We start from the raw sequence: 17,028 nt of genomic DNA, 5'->3' as shown, positions 1-17,028 counted from the left end.
GTCTTTTTAGAGATTTCAATAACGACTACATACGGATATATATAGACATATTTTAGAGTGTAGATTCACTCATTTTGCTCCGTATGTAGTCCGCATTGGAATCTCTAAGAAGACTTATATTTAGGACCGAACGGAGTACAAGTTAACAATGGGTAATTTGTGCTTGCATGACATTTTTCCTTCGATGAGCAGAGGTTTGTTTTACTGGACTAGTTTTACTGGTCTGCACACTATATATTGAGAATATAACCTGTCTGAGATATGAAGTTAACCTATACCTTATAGAGCCGGGTCAATGTGGTGGCAAGGTGATCTTGAACAATTAATTAACTTATTATTTCTAGTTTAAGGAGGACCTCGTGCGCGGTTCACAGCTCCTGGTGCTTATAGACGTGGTTCACTTAGAGTTTTGATTTTCGGTTTGTATATATCACCGCAAGATTAGAACCCACTACAGTGGCGACAGTTTTTCCCCGTCACTAAGATTTTCGTCACTAAACAGGCAAGTTTTGTAGTGAATAAACGAGGATTGAAGCAAAATAACAAGCGTGGAAAGTAATAAAGAGCTTAAAAGTAAAAGGCTAAAAATAAACCGTCGGCTTGTCTGGGGTACAGAGGTTAGGCGCGGGGAAATTCTGAATATGGTGTACATGAAGTGTGGTGGTGCAGTGGTAATACATGTTACCTTGTCATGTGATTCTAGTTCGTAGATTGTACTTTCAGTAAGTGGTTCACCCTTGGGTAGTTGAACTCCTCCATGATTGGATTGTTCTCCTCTATTGTCTTGCATCAACGTTGCCATATGCATGGTCATTCAACAATTAAGGCCATGAGACCATACCAACGCTTTAAGTGTCATGGATTTCCACTATCCTCATATTGTCTTCGCTCCTCGTAGATACCAATGTCTATCACCTGGAGGTCACAGATTCACTAAAAAAAATATGTATTACCTGTGTAGGTCTTTGGATCATGTTGCCTGGGCCCTTAAATTAGACAACACACATTATGCTGACCATAGATAAACAACTTAATAATCAATCATAGGACTAGTTTCACAAATAATGACATCAAATATGCACAAATGAATCTCATCAATCCCCTACATCTCCCACACCTATGGGAGATTACCCATGCACGAGAGAGGAATAACAAACAAACACAACTATCAAATAGGGGAAAACCATATCGATGATATTGCAACTTACCGCAATAAGATGATTCTTCGATCCGATCTTGATCTCCGATAAAGTATGAATAGAGTTACAAACCTAGCCTTACAAGCGGGAACTACTCTCTCTATGGTGCCGAGGTCGATAAATGAAGGGGGTGTGCAGTTCTTCTCCCTCGATCTAAGTGGAACGAATCTAAGTGAAGTTCTTCTCCCCCGACATCTCTTTTCCAGTGTTCAGATGGCAATTGCAATATGTTACTCCTCTCTATTGCCCCCCTAATCTTTATGAAAATTGTTCGTATAGATGAGAGGGAGAAGACGACGACTGGTACGAGCACTTGCACTGTCTTCCCTCCTGATGCGCAAGATGAAATTCCACCAAAGAGGGAAATCGTTCCCCATTGTCCCATTTGTTCTGATATTAATCCATTTCCCTCCAAAAATGTCCAGACCTGCTCAACAATTAAGGAAATAAGGTTTCTTCGTTCTCAAAGTGTTATCGTTAGTAAAAAGATGAGAACATGCAAAAACTCTTCGAAAAATCGATCGAAATACCCAATTAAAAGTGTCAAAATGTGGAGCCATCAAGTATACAGATCCATGTGGTAGGGAACTTTGCCAGTGATAGGTGAATATAAATGCCCGACATTGCTAACAATAATACCAGCGGCGGGCACGACGCCCGCTACTGGTAACATGTTATAAGTGGCGGATACCTCCCACCGATACTGGTATGTTTTCTCCACCCTCCATTGCCACGGATTGGCCTTTTGCACCCTCCATTGCCACGAGTAGGTCTTTTCCACCCTTGAATCTTTCAATGTTTTCCCCTCTTCTATGGAATCAACAAGTAAAATTGAATTTAACAAATAATTTGGAGAGGGGGGGGGGATGTGTCCCCTTGGGAAAACACATTATAAGTTTAGATGCATGCAATTTTCTTTGTAGTACTCATTATGTGTGATATCATCCTAAAATGGCTCAAAAGCTAATGGTTTTAAAATTTGGGATTGAATTTAAAATGCATGGATTAATATGAGGAGAGATATAATCTAGGACATAGACAACGAGAAAAGCAATTCTCCCATGGGAGGTCCCATGCTTGGGTCAACCGTTGGATTTAGATGGAGATTCAGATGCATTTACACCTCTTCTAGTTGTATTCACCCATTAATCACATGGTCCATGCACCCACTCTTTCCCATGCAGCACACTACACACCCATGCTTTTTCATATGATTTCAAAGTTTGAAATCATTTTATCTTATGAACCAAAAGCCTCATTTAACTTTCGTTTGCGTATTTATGTTCCTGGTGACGAGGACTTTTAAACAAGATCACTCTTCAATACATTGTGATAATTTTTGAAACATGATAAATCCTTACAAAAGATGATGAAACTCCATGAAACATGGTGTAAAATTCTATGATATAGTCTGTGGAACTCATTTCATGTCAATTTGTTTCGATTGAGGAACACAAAGACGCACTCTAGAACATCATATACAGTTTTGTAATTTGATGGTTTTATATTCTATAGTTTCACCAAGTTTCAAAATTCTTATTTAAAAATTATGGAAATATATCCATGATTGATCTTGTTCAAAAAAAAAATCTCCTTTCCAGGACCCCAAATATGCAAACAAGCCAGAAATCAAAATTTTCATTCAAAAACTACATGGTTTTAAAATTTCAGACTCAACTTGAAAATGCATGGGTTAATATGAGAAGGGAAAGAATCAGGTAGGGTCATAGGTTGGACTAACCACAAGTCATCATAGCATCATAGGTAGTACGGTGGGACACTAGCATGCAAGGGAGCAGCGGCGGAGCTACGTGCAGTTATGGGGTGGCCACTGCGCCCAGCCGTAGCCTAATTACCGAAGGGAATTTTTTTAGAGGGCTCGCCACTGCACGGGAGATCCCGTGCATGATAGAAAAATCATTCTCCATAGACAACACAAGTGCACAACGGGGCACTATAGTGGGACAGTATGCATGCACGGGAGATATGTGGGAGTATAAGGATGAGTACGAACATTCCGTGGACTAGCATTTTGGTCGTGATAATGGTTCGCATTGAGGATATTTCGGGGATTTGACGATTCTACTTGGGGAGAAGCTCAGGAAGCCCCTCCGAGAGGCTTCTCTCCACTACAGAGCAACGACCGTGGCTTCTCTCCACATTAGGTTTTTTTGCTACGGTATATTTTCCATAGCTAAGTCGCTGGCGTAGTACTCAATGCAACTTCAATATTTGCTGAAACAAAGACTAGTACAACATTGATCGCCCTCTGATGCGCAGTTGATGCACAATTTTGTTGTAATTTTACTAATGGATCCGTGATCTGTGATGATTTTCGTGATTTTGCGATGATTGTTATGCATGGATAAATCAATATTCGCGGGGGGGGGGGGGGGGGGGGGGGGGGTAAAACAGTTCAAACAACTCAATGGTGCCAACTCGGCACACAATTTCCATGAAGATAGACATTTCATCACGCGGCTCATACAAACAATCTTACAGCACAGTCTCTGAAAAGAACCGGAGGGCTGATTCTTTGGGCAGTTTTCCAGGATCCGATTCTGGAGAATCCGGAGTTGAAGACCTAATCAGTAGTGCACACACCCATTTGGTACATTCTGTATATGTACCGAGTGCTCACAGAATTGTCATGCGATGTTTATGGTTTCCTATGTTTATTACTCTCTCTCTATATGTAAACCACGACACTTATTTTGAAACGGAGTAAGTATTTTCAAATACCATGGAGAGGCAGAGTAATAAATATTCCATCTTATGCCCTGGATGCAGATGGGGAGTAATAAATATTCCATCTTTTCAGTGAGTAGGTGTGGTTTCTTCATCAGCAACGAAAAGAGTACATATGGATGGACGGTCAACGAGACCAAAGCAGGCATTTGGTGACGGGCTCTTCCTAATCCTACCGGATCGGATGATCTCAACCATCGACACCTCAATACTTTTTTATTCAAAAGAAACCATTTAAGGGACAGATGACGGTTAGTTATGGTAGCTACACTGGTGCAGCTACCTTCTGATCCAGTACCACCAGCACGACACGCCTCTGCACGTATATATAATCGCACGCGGCCAACAGACGATGCATCACCACAGCCTCATCGATCCACGCTCTTGATCTTCCCTCCAAAAACACTACTACCTAGTATAGTATCGCAATGGACCCCAAGCTGCTCGCGCTCGCCGCGTCCGCGGCCGTGCTGCTGGCCCTGGCCTTGCCGGCGCCGGCGTCCGGGCAGGCCGCGGCGGCGACGCCGTCATGCACGGCGTCGCTCGTCTCCAGCTTCACGCCGTGCCTCAGCTACATCACCAACGGCAACAGCTCGTCGCCCACGGCGGGCTGCTGCCGGTCCCTGTCGGCACTGGTGAACGCCAGCACGGGCTGCGCGTGCCTCCTCCTCACCGGCAGCGTGCCCCTCGGCGGCGTGCCGGTCAACCGGACGCTCGCCGTCACGCTGCCCAGGGCCTGCAACTCCATGGCCGTCCCGCTTCAGTGCAAAGGTACGTCCATCCTGCCCGCAAGCAAGGATCATCAGTGTTATATAGTATTGTGTGAGGTGAGGTTTCCATTGACGATCGGAGTTGGCGATGAACTGCAGATGCGTCGGCGCAGCTCCCGGCTCTGGCTCCAGCTCCGGGCCCCGTCGCGGCCTCGGCCTCTCCCGCCATGCCCCCGCTGCGTAAGAAACTCAACCTGCCACACCAACTTTCTCTTCTTATGTCGCTGTTGATTCTCACTGATGATTCTGTACGATGTGCAGCACCGGTGGCGCCGGCGCCGCCGTCGCCGTCGGGAACCACCACGGCGACGCCACCGGCGGGGAGCCAGAGCCAGGGGCAGACGAGGCCGCAGGTGGCCTCTGCCTGGAGAGACGGTGCTCATGTGCCTGCGTTGTTCGCAGTGATCCTCGCACTTGGAGCCATGCTGGTTTGAGCTGAGCTGGGCAAGCACTCGACGTTGCTGCACTACGTGTTTACTACTATGTGTTTTGTGTGCTTGTTTGGTAGTAGGAGAGTGTACATTGGCTCTTTGTATACGCATTCTTTTGGTTGTGAATTGAAATAATAATATATTGATACCGCGGGTGCCTAAATACAGTAAAAATGTCGGAACAAAACTAAAAGATTGGTCTAAAAGTGGTCAGACAGATTGGTCTAGAAATGTCGGAACAAAACAAAAGATTGGTCTAAAAAAGAGTGTCGATTATACCGGGGGAAAGCGCGTCATTTACACTCTTCAGAGACAAAAGTTTGTCTCAAAAACCTCTGACGAAGACGATGCTACTACTACTGTTTTTCCTTGTCTAACAATGCCTGCTAATTCAGGAAACCTAGCCGTCAATCTGATCTACGGATTTGTCTCTGTAGTTCCTCGTCCTGAACGAGAACACGGCGCAGGTGTAAGCTCCGGTCATGGCTATAACCAACACTCCAGCATATGTGCACACTGTCGCCGCGCAGACGTAGAGGTACCTATTGCCAGTGGGGAACGAAGCTTGTCAGATAGCAGTAAAAACCAGATGTAAGCATAGGCAAGCGATCTATACGCTGGAGCAAGTAAACATGTATCCACAATAACCATCACAACCAGTGAAAACAGTCTGACGCCGGCCCTTCTGTTGATCGCTTAAAAGATAGTAACTAACCATTATGCTTGTAAAGGTTTCATTGCGCACTTACTTTGGCGAGAACACGCTCCACACAAACAAGTGGTTCCTCATGAGCAGCAGGACAATGGTGTATGAAGTCAGGGCAATAGAATTGACGAGCAAAGGGAGCAAACAGGGCAGTGCAATCATTCTGCTCAGGACGCTGCTCCATTGCTGCGGAGTGGAGATATCATTACTATCTTTTACCGACATATGGACCACCATCCCGAGGTATAACAGCAGAGGCGACCCATACGTAATGATGAACATCAGAACCCCAGAGAGGACCGTGGAGTAGCTTGAGATGCCCTGTAAAAATTAGATGGTTAAATATGAAGGAAATTGGGAGAAGAGGCACTTCGTCAGAGAGTTTTATGTTGAACTTACAATGAAAGCTCCAGCAACATCGATGCTGGCGAGGCTATTGGTGTTCCCAAGGCCAAAGTGGCCGGTCATTCCCAAGAATTGCATTGCGACAACCTACGCCGTTTATTGCCCAATTGTTAGCCAACGAAAATAACCACTTCCCATGATTCCATCAACCTGGGGAAAAGAACATGGTGGTCTAACAAAGATCATAAAGAATAAACTAACCTGCACCCATTGCCTATGCAATGATTTCTCCAGAGAAAAATAAATCACACTCGAGATTATTTGCAAGAGAATAAGCAAAACAGGGACTGCATTTATGGGTTGTTGCAGAAGCAATTGAAGAAGGCACCAGAACATTGTATATGTTACTCCAGTCAAGAACACTGAATGATTGAGGCCATGCGCCTTTTCAGGATTGGAGCCGGAGGAGGATGTTGGTTCTGCTTCTTTAGAATGTGTTGGAAATATCCATGGCGATAGAAGAAAAGTGCAAGTTACTGAAATACTTGCGATGACATAGAAAATCTGAGCTATTGATGTTGTGCTATGGTTGTTGATTGGTACCGAAGTATCGACCTGACTTTTCCAGATATGAAGCATAACTAAAAGCCCACATGAAAGGTGACTCAACCATAGCCCTATAATAAGAATTCTCCTTGTTCTCAGTAACATGAGCGAAACTGAATATAATACCACAACTGCAAGAACTGAGATAGTTTGCAGAGACTTCACAATAGAAGAGTCCGACTGGTTCAATATCTTTGAAATGTCAGGAAAGTGAACCCAGTTAATCCCACCTTGATACCAAGCTCTTAGAATTCTCCCAGCCACAAGAACAATAAGGACAGTATATAACTTGCAACCATCTTGCTGTCCTGGGATTAGCTTATAGCTGGCAAGATAAGAGGAGTTATTTTTGTGAAATGTCTTTGTTTCCGATCTATGGACTAATGTTGAGTTTGATTCTTTCAATATCGATTGGACTGTCTTGATGAGAAATATTAAATAGAGAGTAGAAGTGAGAAAATGCCATATATACTGCTCTTCTTCAACAAAAGAGCTTGAACCAAGGCTGGCAACATAGAGGAAAATCCCCATTAGAATGAAAACCTCATCAAGGTGCCAATTTTTATCCAAATCCAACTCAGAATGGTGTTCAACTTTAATTTGCGACTTCCCCTTAAATATGCAAGAGATAATTCCGGCAAGAGAAAAACATGAAATAATCATCAAGGAGATTGCAGAGGCAAGCAAATAGAGTGGTTTCTGCAAATATAAACAGTGAAAGGAGATGAGTCACTCGGAATAAAGGCAACTGCAAAAGTAGGGTATAAAATTATAACACTGCAAAGGTAGTAAAATTACATCAGTCGCTCTGTGAGACAACCACTCACTCGCATGTCTTAAGAAGCCAGAGTAGGAGTCCACAGCAGCCCCAAAGAGCCCAGCTGCTTCAACGGACCTGGAACAGCAGAGTTCTTTTAAACGTTGGTGGGTGATCATATTCATAACTTTTTAGGAAATTAGGACCATAAACTCACCTGAAATTAGAATCTCGATGAAGAAGTGAGGATCGATGAGAAGCAAAAGCCTTGGAAAGCAAACGGCACAACTTTTTCTCAGTAGATTCAGGAAGCATATCAGCTCCAAAGTCATCCTTTGAGTCAACACAGTCTTCAGAGCAGAAAGCAGGTCTCTGTTTTTGTAACAATCTTAAGATTTGCCACGAGTTCAGTTCTAGGGTGCGCAGTTTTTGATCATCTGAGACAAGATGCAGACACCGTTTCAGAGCTGATAGCTGAGAGTACTTAATCATGTAACTTGCACACCAATCCAATATTCTCACATAATTGAGAATATAACAATCAAAACGGCATGTGATTATACATCGAACAGGAACTTAAACCTATTGAGATCAATATGAAGTCCACAAGCATAAACATCTACTTCTACATCCAGAATAAGTGTAACACAATTGATAAACATATGTTCACCTGCCAAAGAATTAAAAAGCTCCGGAAGCAAGACACCTATATTGTTTTTTGGAATTGGTATGCCAAAGAGCAGAGCTAGAGTTGGGGCAAGGTCAACCTGGCAAAAAAAGGTGACTGGTCAGAGTTGCGTGTTGGTATCTTGAAACACTATCCATCAGATATTACTGATTTCTTTAGCTTGAGTGCCAAGGAAAGTTTTGTGATAAAATAATCACAGACTGCAACAATTTCTATCAAAATTCACAAGTGTACTACAAACTGAACTAGAGCTTCAAAATATCTAGGGATAAGGCTGAGAGAAGTATATATTCATACTTGAAGTGCTTCTTTCTGGTCATAAGGCGAACAATGTGAGCTCTCAACACTGTGTCCTATAAAAAGGGCAAGGGAGTCGGTTTCTTCGTAAGAAGATCCTCCATGATTACCAACTTCAGTCATTCCATGATCACTGACCACAACCTGAAATGTACGGGCAGAGCAAAAATCCTTATGAGAAAATAGTGTAGAACCTTTATCTTTTCAGATGTGGCAGCTTGGAGATTCATGTTTTTTGGTGGATTGTCTTGTTTTCAAATCAAATGGAAGGATCACATACCAGAAGTGTTCTGTGTGAATTATCCTGAATGCTCGTAACTGCAGCATGGATCCTTCTAATGACATCATCCATCTCCTTTAGCTTTGGGGTCATCAAATTACTGTCATTTTGATACTTGAATTCAAACTAGGCATTGCTCAAACAAAAATACATGAAATTGATATGGAATATACCTCTGGCGGCCACCTATATGGCCAACATGATCCAAACCTAAATAGTGAAGAATCTGAAAATGTCAAATAAAGGAATTTCTCAGTATTAGCCTAAAAGATTGTAGTTAACTTTGTCAAACAACCAAAAAAAGCTAAGGCAAGTAAAGAAAGTTAGACATCAACCATAACAAACATTAGCTGGAAACTTGGCTACATGGTTGGAACCTAGAGAATGAGATAGCATTATCTGCCATAAGTGATAAAAGAAGCAAACATGCACGGAAGCATCACTAAAAATGTACCAATGCATCCCAGTCTTTTGCAGCTAGCTCAGATTCCAGATGACGAGACACATTGAAATCAACCTCAACCGTATCTTTAACCTGCAATATAGTTACAACTTACAAATCATTAAAGAAATTTTAACTCATGATAAACCAGGCTGTAAAGAACAAACAAATCACTGTTATTAGCAAAACTTAAGCAGCAATTCATACGATCAAGTGCCTAATATACAAATATCTGTGCACAAAGGTAAAGTAGTCGATACGCTCCATAAAGAGTGTCATATGTTCACCAGAGAAGTAGCCCGAAAGATGGCAAGGAGATCTCAAGCACATAAAATTTAAAATGTTGAAATTCGGTCTATCAGCAAATGATTTCAGTATATATTTTCATTTGTTCTGAAAAAAAAACGCAGGGATGAAATGATTTTTTGTTGTGAAGTAATTGTTAGATCAGTGCTTCAGATGATAGTGAAACCAAACTTATCAGCGTTTAAACCTGCAATTTATGTACTTATCCTGCAATAATCAATGCTCATCAAATCTCATTGCAAGAAAAGCATGTGAAGCATGAGACAGGACTTACATAAAAACTGCTCACTCCATCTTGTCTGTAGAACAGTGTTGGGAACAATTTGATCCATGTCTCATCTCCCAACATCACTAATTTATAACCAATCGTATGAAGTTGATCTGTGACAAATATAAAAGTGTAACCTATAAGCAATTCCTTATTGCTAATTTGGCATACAAAGTTGGACTAGCAAGAGAGAGAGAGAGGAAGGTAGCAAGAGGTTCTAACCAAGAAGATTGTCATCCAAGAAGGCTTGAGTATTGAAGTTAAGTGCTACATCTAGAAAACCTCCAATTGCCCCTGACACCATTGCCTAAAAGAAACTATACTTAGGATTGCTCAACATTTGGCATTTGTACAAATAAAAATTTCTATGTAAAGTAAGTCATACTTTTAGTCGGGGCATTGTAACGGTTGGAGGTGCAGCCTTTGCATGATAACCCACTGCTCTGCAACCAGCTAACAGAGACTGTGTGTATGGCATTGACTCCATCATTTCTTTGGCTGGAGGTTTTCCACCTCTCCCCAGTACAAATTCAGCAGGTAGCCCATCTATCACCTAAATTGACATTCATAGACTCAAAAGGCCAAACATTAAAAGGTAAGACAAATAGTCATACAAATGTACAGGATTATGCTGCCAGTAACAGGCATATAGATTTAGGACATACCATCAATACCAAGCGATCATACACATGGGGGACCTCTGAAAGTACCTGGAATGAATCATACACAAATCACAAGCATTAAAAACCATAAATGCATAACTTAAACTGAGTACATAAGAAGCTCTAGGAAAGCTAATAAAATGCATAATAATTTGTACTAAATTTGAGTACATACGAAGTTCTGTATCAGCATAGAATGTGGCAACCCTTGACAATATTTGCAGTCCTTTAAAATCTTGGGCCATTATAACATTCTATAACACTAAAACAGTAGTAAATTAGGATTTGACGGACGAACATCAGAACATTCTGGAACTAGTGGCAAAGCTTCATTGGGGTCAAGGGAGGCCAATGACCCCCGAGCACACGGAGGGGCATCGACCAGAAAATGAATTAGGCAGTAGCCTTCTTCCTCCAGTTCACCCCGTTCCCCGCCTCATGCTTTGCTGATTGTATCCTAAACTCTGATTCTTACATTACCTGCTGAATCGTTTATGCAGTAGTGTTGCAATCAGTAGGGGCATGTAATAAAAAAGAGCTTAAGTGGTTGCTGCTTTGAACTGCTTTGGCTGCAGCCTGAACTGTTCTCTGTTTCCCTGGAGTGTTTTGCTGGGGGTAGTTTTAGGTTTGATCTTTGATGTAAGGCTTTTGCCTGGATGTGGATTTGTGGTTTCGCTGTTTGCTTCATTAATAAAAAATGGAGCAGGGGGGGGAACCCCTTTCTTTCAAAAAAAAAAAAGTCTGTTGTACTTGTATTGCTGTGTTCTCAATCCAATCATAGGGTGGGATGATCCCTTGACAAAATTAGGATTTGTTGGACGGACATTAGAACATAGCAAAGCTTCATAAGGGCCAAGGGGGGCCAACGCCCCCCTCCCGACCCCCTACATTTTTTTGCAGTTGTGTAAAACTAGTCATGATATTTGGAGTATGCAAGTGATTGAAGAATCAAGAGTGGAGACAATCATCCTAAATTACTAAATTCGTGCGTCTTCTGATGCTGGCCCCTCCTTGTTGCTGGTGCAAGCTCCGCCACAGGACTGAAACAGTACGAGGCGGATCTGCTAAACTGTAGAGCGAGCAATCGAAACGGAAGCAGTGCCGTACCCTGTACAGCGATCTGAGCTGATCCGGAGGAAGCGCCGGCCCCTCCCCGCAGCCGACGGGGCCGCACGACGGCGCCCGGTAGCTCTCCGCGCCACTGCAGGGTCAGCAACCACACACCAGACGCGCGTCAACCGGAGTAAGCAAACACCGCCTGAAGGCTCAAGAGAGAAGCAGAGACGAGGAGAGGCAGAGGCGCGGACCTGAAGCCCGGGAGCGTGGGCTTGACGGGGAAGAACCCGTAGAGGAAGAGGGAGAGGCCCGCGACCTGCAGAAGCACCGCCGCCACCGTCCACTCCGCCACGGCGGCGCCCATGGCTTCCCTCCCTCGGTCGGCGGTGGCGATCGCCGCCGCTGCTCTGTTCTTTTTTTTCCGCCGCTCGGGAATGGGTATCGGAGCCGAGGAGGAGGACGCGGCCAGGCCCGTTTGACATCCAAGTTACGGGCTGAGTTGACGACCTGGGCCTCCAAGCCCATTGTAGCCCACGTAATCTTGACACACATGGGGCCGAAAGATGCACTCGCGGCCCACCAGAAGAAGCCCCGGTTTTTTTCGGGGACGATGGATGGATAAAGCGCTCCCCTCCCATTTGCTGCTACTCCGCTGCTGTGCTCATCTTCTAGGCTAGGGTTTATCTTCGGATTATTACGAGCAAAATCCTCGGGCAATGGCGTCGGTGCAGCTCTGCGGTGCCGCGGCCGTCGGCGCGGCGGGGTTTGCCGGGAAGGGGGCGGCTGCCGTCGAGCCTCGGCGCGTCGCCGCGCCGGCGGCCCGGCGGGGGGCGCTCCGCGGGCTCGTCGCCAGGGCCGCCACCGTCGTCGCCCCCAAGGTGCGTGCTCCCCGTGCAATGCGGCATGGTTTCGCTGCTTGTTTTTCGCGAGGGGTGGTGGTTCTCGTGCGCCCTCTTACATGCGCATAGCAGTTGGTATGGTCGAACTGTAGAAGAGGGGACTAACTGAATAATGAGGTTGCCGGAGTATTATGCTTGCGGATCTGAAACAATCTCCTGTTATTCCGGTGGTTGCAGTACACGACGGTCAAGCCCTTGGCCGACAGAGTGCTTCTGAAGACCAAGACTGCCGAGCAGAAGACGACCGGTGGGATTCTGCTCCCTTCAACCGCGCAGTCTAAACCTCAGAGTGGTGAGGTGGTTGCTGTTGGAGAGGGAAGAACCATTGGGGATAGCAAAGTGGAAGTCGGCATTAAGGTATGGCTTGTGCAGTCAGTTTGTTACAGTCTTATGAGCAGTGTTTTGGTTGTAGCAAATCCAGTCAGAAGCATGCTAAAATGCTTATACGATGAAGCTTGCAACACACTTGTGTTAACTATCTGGATTCCTGGATTGCACATGCTGCGCCAGTTTTGTTGTATCTGGTTTGGTCCTTTTTATATATTTTGCTGTGATAATTAGTTTGCAATACAGTCAGTATGCTCCAGTCTTATTAGTAGGATTTTGGGATATAACAAATCCAGTCAGAAGCATGCTAAAATGCTAATATGATGAAACTTGCCTTACTTTTTTGCATTCTAGGATTTTATGCGTGTTATGTCAGTTCTGTGTCTGGTTTCATCCTTTTACTACATGTCTTCTGCTGTGATAGTTGTCAATACAACAAGTTTGTGCCAGTGGTTGGTGAGTAAAGGCAGATGTAACATGTATCATCTGTTGTGTAGGTTGGGGCTCAGGTCGTATATTCGAAGTATGCTGGAATGGAGGTGGAGTTGAATGATTCCAACCATCTGATCCTAAAAGAGGACGATATCATAGGTATTCTGGAGACGGAGGATGTGAAAGACATGAAGCCTCTTAGCGACCGTGTTCTTATCAAGGTAGATATTTCACATACATTTATTCTGTACATCTGGTTACATGCCTTGGACTGTGCGCTGGTGTCAGTTTAGTGGCTGTTTCTGTCTTATGTTTTTTTAGTCTTGTTATAATAATCATTTCATGCTTTTCTACCTGTATAACAGGTAGCTGTAGCTGAAGATAAAACTGCGGGGGGGCTGCTGCTGACTAACAGTGTCCAGGAGAAGCCATCTGTTGGAACGGTTAGTCATTTACTAGTTCTGTTGGACAATTTTGATGTCTATGATGCCTATGTTTCTGAGCTGCACGGGTCATGTTGCAACTGTACCTTGGCATCTATCTAGCTCGAATCAATCTTACTTTTGAGCTAATGTCATGTTCACTTGTCGGAGACAGGTGGTCGCTGTCGGCCCGGGCCATCTGGACGAGGAAGGCAAGAGGATCCCGTTGCCGGTATCCACAGGCAATTCCGTTCTGTACTCCAAGTATGCTGGCGCCGAGTTCAAGGGTGCCGATGGCACAAACTACATCGTGCTGAGGGTATCTGACCTGATGGCTATCCTCTCTTGAGCTGGATTGTAGCGCAAGGCGCGGTTTTCCTGATCCTAAATGTTCCAAAGGCAGCTTAAACTAGATGAAGAGAAATGAGAATCCCCTTCAATGTTTGTGGCTCTGCACCAAGCTGGTTTTCCTCACTGATTTGAACTCCTGCATTCTATTCTTTGTGCCAGCCAAGGTTGTTTGTAGAATTAGCTGCCTCTGATTACGAATCGACAGTCCATGATCTTATAAATTTAAATAAGAAAAACACATTATTTCTACCCTAGAATGGTTTTCAAAATCCAATATACTACAAGCCATTGGGGTAGATGTATATAGTATGTATGTATTGTAGATGCCCTTACAAGAAATACAAAGGCACAACTATTGCTGTATTGCCAACATGGATTTTGTTACACACAGCTACGGAAAGATTGCTGGTCATCAATCAGGTCCTCAAAACATCGTCAGTCGTGCGCCTCGGATCTTATCAAACTTCGCCCGAACAATTTCACCAATGTCTGCAAACATATCACCAAGTTTCTATTAAGAATTATGTACTTGTGATGTTTCAGTCACAATACAGATTTATATTGGTGAAAGCTGTGATTACTGAAAACGTATAAATAAATCAATATACTGTGTTGTGCTGCGTATAAGTACCCAAAACAGTACACATTTAGCATAGACTGGAAGCCAGCCATCAGTTTCTTCTCACCCAGGTCAGCTGCGAGGAGGGCCTTGCCCTCATAGTTGGGGCCTGCCAACACTGCCCCAGATGGCGAGATGATGGAACTCCCTCCAGGGCAAACCGCGGTGTGCTCTGTTAATTTATTTATTTTTCTCAGTGGTATTAACAAGAATGTGCATTGATAATGAATCACACCATCAACTAGAAGAATAACAAAGAAATTTCACAAATACAGGTAACAAGGTCAAAGCCGCAAAGGTTTTGTCAATTATGGAGCTCTACTTGAAATGCTGTAAAAGACAGGAACAGAAATCAAATATCATACACACTTCAGTTGAATAACATAGCAGCTGTAATTTATCAGTTTGTTTGAGGTTTTGCTTGATTGCTTTTCTATACACCTTCAGTTCAATAACATAACAGCTGTCAATTACGATTGCTTTTCTTACACTAAACATTCTATATATTGCGAATGTAATTGCTTCTGCGCATGTATAATTAAGAAGAAGAAAAATCAGATGTGACATCAACATCTGCCCCCTTGATATCCAAAATGGAAAGTTTATACCAGATCAGCAGTCTCCCATCAGCAAGGGGAATTGTGTGCCACCTAAGAACATAACTGCAATTTTCTGCCTAATGTGCTTGTGTCGTACATCAAACACCTCATTTTCCAAGCAAGAAATTTTTGTCTATGGAACTTGCCACTAAGACAATTAGTCAATTACACCAACTACAATTCAAGAAAACTGTCAATTCCTTTTCCACCTAGTCCATTGACATCGGAAAAGCACAACTCTTCCTTTGTACATATGACCATAGTCAATGAAGGAGAATAAAATAGCTCAAGTTTGATTGGCACACCATTCTTACTATTTCGAGGCATCAGTCCGATAGATCACAAAAAAGCAAGTCCGTGCTAGTGAGATAAGCAAGCAAGCAAGCACCTAGCGCTCAGCACCCGATCCAAACACACTAGCGAGACAAATGATCGAACACCATACGAGCTACTAGCAACAACAGGGAAACCAAAGTCAGAGCACGTACCGAACGTTGCAGGGGTGTCATGGAACATCCCACAGGCCTGCACAACAGTGGCCCGCACGGTAGTGGCATCCTGGTCGGTGCCGGCGTTCATCTCCATCTCCGCAATCACAGGCCTGACGCTGGGGCTCATGGGGCACAAAGACATCGTTGCCGAGCAATGGACCCGGAATAGGAGAGGATGCAGGCTACTTGTCGTGCTTCCTGCGTAAGTAGTCGCGGACAAACTGATCGCGGGCGAGCGTGCGCTCGCGCTGGGGCTCGATGTGGACGTAGGAGAGGTGTGCGCCGTAGGTGAGGAGCCCTGCGCCGAAGGCGAAGAGTGCGACGGTGGATAGCAGCTGCCGGGGAGTGGACGGGGAGCACCAGCCCATCTGTGGGGAGTTTGGTGGCAATTTTAGAGGCAGGGCCACTGAGGAAGAAGAGAGGCGGGGATTGGTGGACTTACTGCGGCTTGTGCAAAAGTGGCTCACTATCTAGCACAAGGAACAAAGCAAAAGAGAATGCACAATTAAATAAAGAGCCTACTGTCCAATGCACAATGAAATAAAGAGCTCTGGTCTAGAATTTTTGTTTATGTTCATCAAAACAAGCTCAATTTCAAGACCATGTACATCAAAACATGCTCATTTTCAAGGTCATATACATCAAGATGAGCTCACTTTCAAGATCATATACATCAAAACAAGTTCACTATCCAATATACAATGAAATAAAGAGCTGACTACTGTCTAATTTTTTTGTTCAGATCATAGCATCAGTGCACACATCAGAAAATGCGAAAAAATGAACAGATCGTAGCAGGTGGCTTACCTCGCGGAGCTGGTCGGGGAGCTGCTGGAGTGGGGCGTCGGCGTTGGGTGGCCGGGCGGTGGCGGCGCCTGGAGTAGAGGGCCAGCTGCCGGAGTGGCGCGTCGGCGTCAGGTGGCTGGACGACCGGGGGCGACGCGGGGCGGCGCAGGATGAACGCGGCCGACGCAGGACAACCGGTGAGAGGAGAGTGGCTAGCGAGCAGCGGGATCCATGGCGGAGGAGGTGCCGCAGGCTGAGGCGCGGCGGCGGCGATGCGGTGGGGAATGTATAATTTTTACCAAGTTTTTAGCCCAATTTTTTGTAGGGGAGATACGGCGCAGGCTCGTATGGGCTGTGTTTTTTTTAATGTCTTCTCATGGGCTGTTGTCTTTTCCTGTTTTTATATGGGCTGCTGCGTTCCATTTTTTGTTGTTTTTCTTTTCTTTTTTCTGTTTCATTATTATTTGTTTTCAATTATGAACTATTTTAAATTCATGTTTTTTGGTATTTTATTTATATTTTCTAGTTCCTTCTTTTCCAT

General features: G+C 44.3%; 4 protein-coding genes across 6 annotated transcripts; 2 read left to right on the top strand and 2 right to left on the bottom strand.

Annotated features, from left to right (window-relative positions):
* Window positions 1–4,318: 4,318 nt before the first annotated feature.
* LOC123145772 (non-specific lipid transfer protein GPI-anchored 16) lies at window positions 4,319–5,294 on the top strand. The gene is made up of 3 exons (XM_044565260.1): window positions 4,319–4,718; window positions 4,817–4,897; window positions 4,979–5,294. The coding sequence occupies exons 1-3, from the start codon at window positions 4,376–4,378 to the stop codon at window positions 5,149–5,151; spliced, it is 597 nt and encodes a 198-aa protein (XP_044421195.1). The 5' UTR covers window positions 4,319–4,375; the 3' UTR covers window positions 5,152–5,294.
* Window positions 5,295–5,379: 85 nt separating this feature from the next.
* Window positions 5,380–12,024, bottom strand: LOC123145771 (GPI ethanolamine phosphate transferase 2). 2 transcript variants are annotated; one of them, XM_044565258.1, is made up of 17 exons: window positions 11,813–12,024; window positions 11,613–11,706; window positions 10,509–10,553; window positions 10,229–10,396; window positions 10,066–10,150; window positions 9,850–9,956; window positions 9,282–9,362; window positions 9,001–9,053; window positions 8,828–8,927; window positions 8,548–8,691; window positions 8,233–8,329; window positions 7,780–7,999; window positions 7,604–7,700; window positions 6,461–7,504; window positions 6,254–6,346; window positions 5,898–6,175; window positions 5,380–5,690 (listed from the first exon to the last, which is right to left on the bottom strand). In XM_044565258.1, exons 1-17 carry the CDS (start codon window positions 11,923–11,925, stop codon window positions 5,549–5,551), a joined length of 2,961 nt encoding a protein of 986 aa, XP_044421193.1. In that variant the 5' UTR covers window positions 11,926–12,024; the 3' UTR covers window positions 5,380–5,548. The 2 variants fall into 2 exon arrangements, with proteins under 2 accessions (XP_044421193.1, XP_044421194.1); XM_044565259.1 differs by lacking the exon at window positions 11,813–12,024 and having other exon boundaries at window positions 10,229–10,415; window positions 11,613–11,712.
* A 158-nt stretch (window positions 12,025–12,182) lies between these two features.
* LOC123145770 (20 kDa chaperonin, chloroplastic) lies at window positions 12,183–14,241 on the top strand. Of its 2 annotated transcripts, XM_044565257.1 has the most exons (6): window positions 12,202–12,280; window positions 12,371–12,439; window positions 12,638–12,817; window positions 13,285–13,440; window positions 13,585–13,662; window positions 13,817–14,241. In XM_044565257.1, the coding sequence occupies exons 1-6, from the start codon at window positions 12,278–12,280 to the stop codon at window positions 13,988–13,990; spliced, it is 660 nt and encodes a 219-aa protein (XP_044421192.1). In that variant the 5' UTR covers window positions 12,202–12,277; the 3' UTR covers window positions 13,991–14,241. The 2 variants fall into 2 exon arrangements, with proteins under 2 accessions (XP_044421191.1, XP_044421192.1); XM_044565256.1 differs by having other exon boundaries at window positions 12,183–12,439.
* A 43-nt stretch (window positions 14,242–14,284) lies between these two features.
* LOC123142683 (lysine-rich arabinogalactan protein 19) lies at window positions 14,285–16,779 on the bottom strand (the record flags this gene model as incomplete). The annotated part of the gene is made up of 5 exons (XM_044561483.1): window positions 14,285–14,481; window positions 14,679–14,783; window positions 15,699–16,069; window positions 16,144–16,171; window positions 16,509–16,779. Coding segments are annotated over 5 exons (840 nt in total), but the record flags the coding sequence as incomplete, so codon positions are not given.
* Window positions 16,780–17,028: the final 249 nt, after the last annotated feature.

Source organism: Triticum aestivum, chromosome 6D, assembly GCF_018294505.1.
Source record: "Triticum aestivum cultivar Chinese Spring chromosome 6D, IWGSC CS RefSeq v2.1, whole genome shotgun sequence".
NCBI lineage: Eukaryota > Viridiplantae > Streptophyta > Magnoliopsida > Poales > Poaceae > Triticum > Triticum aestivum.
This window is presented reverse-complemented; position numbering and strand designations above follow the sequence as displayed.

Bases quoted from the DNA above. Each gene is read 5' to 3' on its own strand.
- LOC123145772 (XM_044565260.1), top strand. From the start codon at position 4,376: ATGGACCCCAAGCTGCTCGCGCTCGCCGCGTCCGCGGCCGTGCTGCTG. The intron at 4,719-4,816 runs GTACGTCCATCC...GATGAACTGCAG, and splicing joins CGTCCCGCTTCAGTGCAAAG to ATGCGTCGGCGCAGCTCCCG. The intron at 4,898-4,978 runs GTAAGAAACTCA...TACGATGTGCAG, and splicing joins TCCCGCCATGCCCCCGCTGC to CACCGGTGGCGCCGGCGCCG.
- LOC123145771 (XM_044565258.1), bottom strand. From the start codon at position 11,925: ATGGGCGCCGCCGTGGCGGAGTGGACGGTGGCGGCGGTGCTTCTGCAG. The intron at 10,151-10,228 runs GTATGACTTACT...AGTTTCTTTTAG, and splicing joins TTACAATGCCCCGACTAAAA to GCAATGGTGTCAGGGGCAAT. The intron at 9,054-9,281 runs GTACATTTTTAG...TGACATTTTCAG, and splicing joins CAAAAGACTGGGATGCATTG to ATTCTTCACTATTTAGGTTT.
- LOC123145770 (XM_044565256.1), top strand. From the start codon at position 12,278: ATGGCGTCGGTGCAGCTCTGCGGTGCCGCGGCCGTCGGCGCGGCGGGG. The intron at 12,440-12,637 runs GTGCGTGCTCCC...CGGTGGTTGCAG, and splicing joins CCACCGTCGTCGCCCCCAAG to TACACGACGGTCAAGCCCTT. The intron at 12,818-13,284 runs GTATGGCTTGTG...TCTGTTGTGTAG, and splicing joins AAGTGGAAGTCGGCATTAAG to GTTGGGGCTCAGGTCGTATA.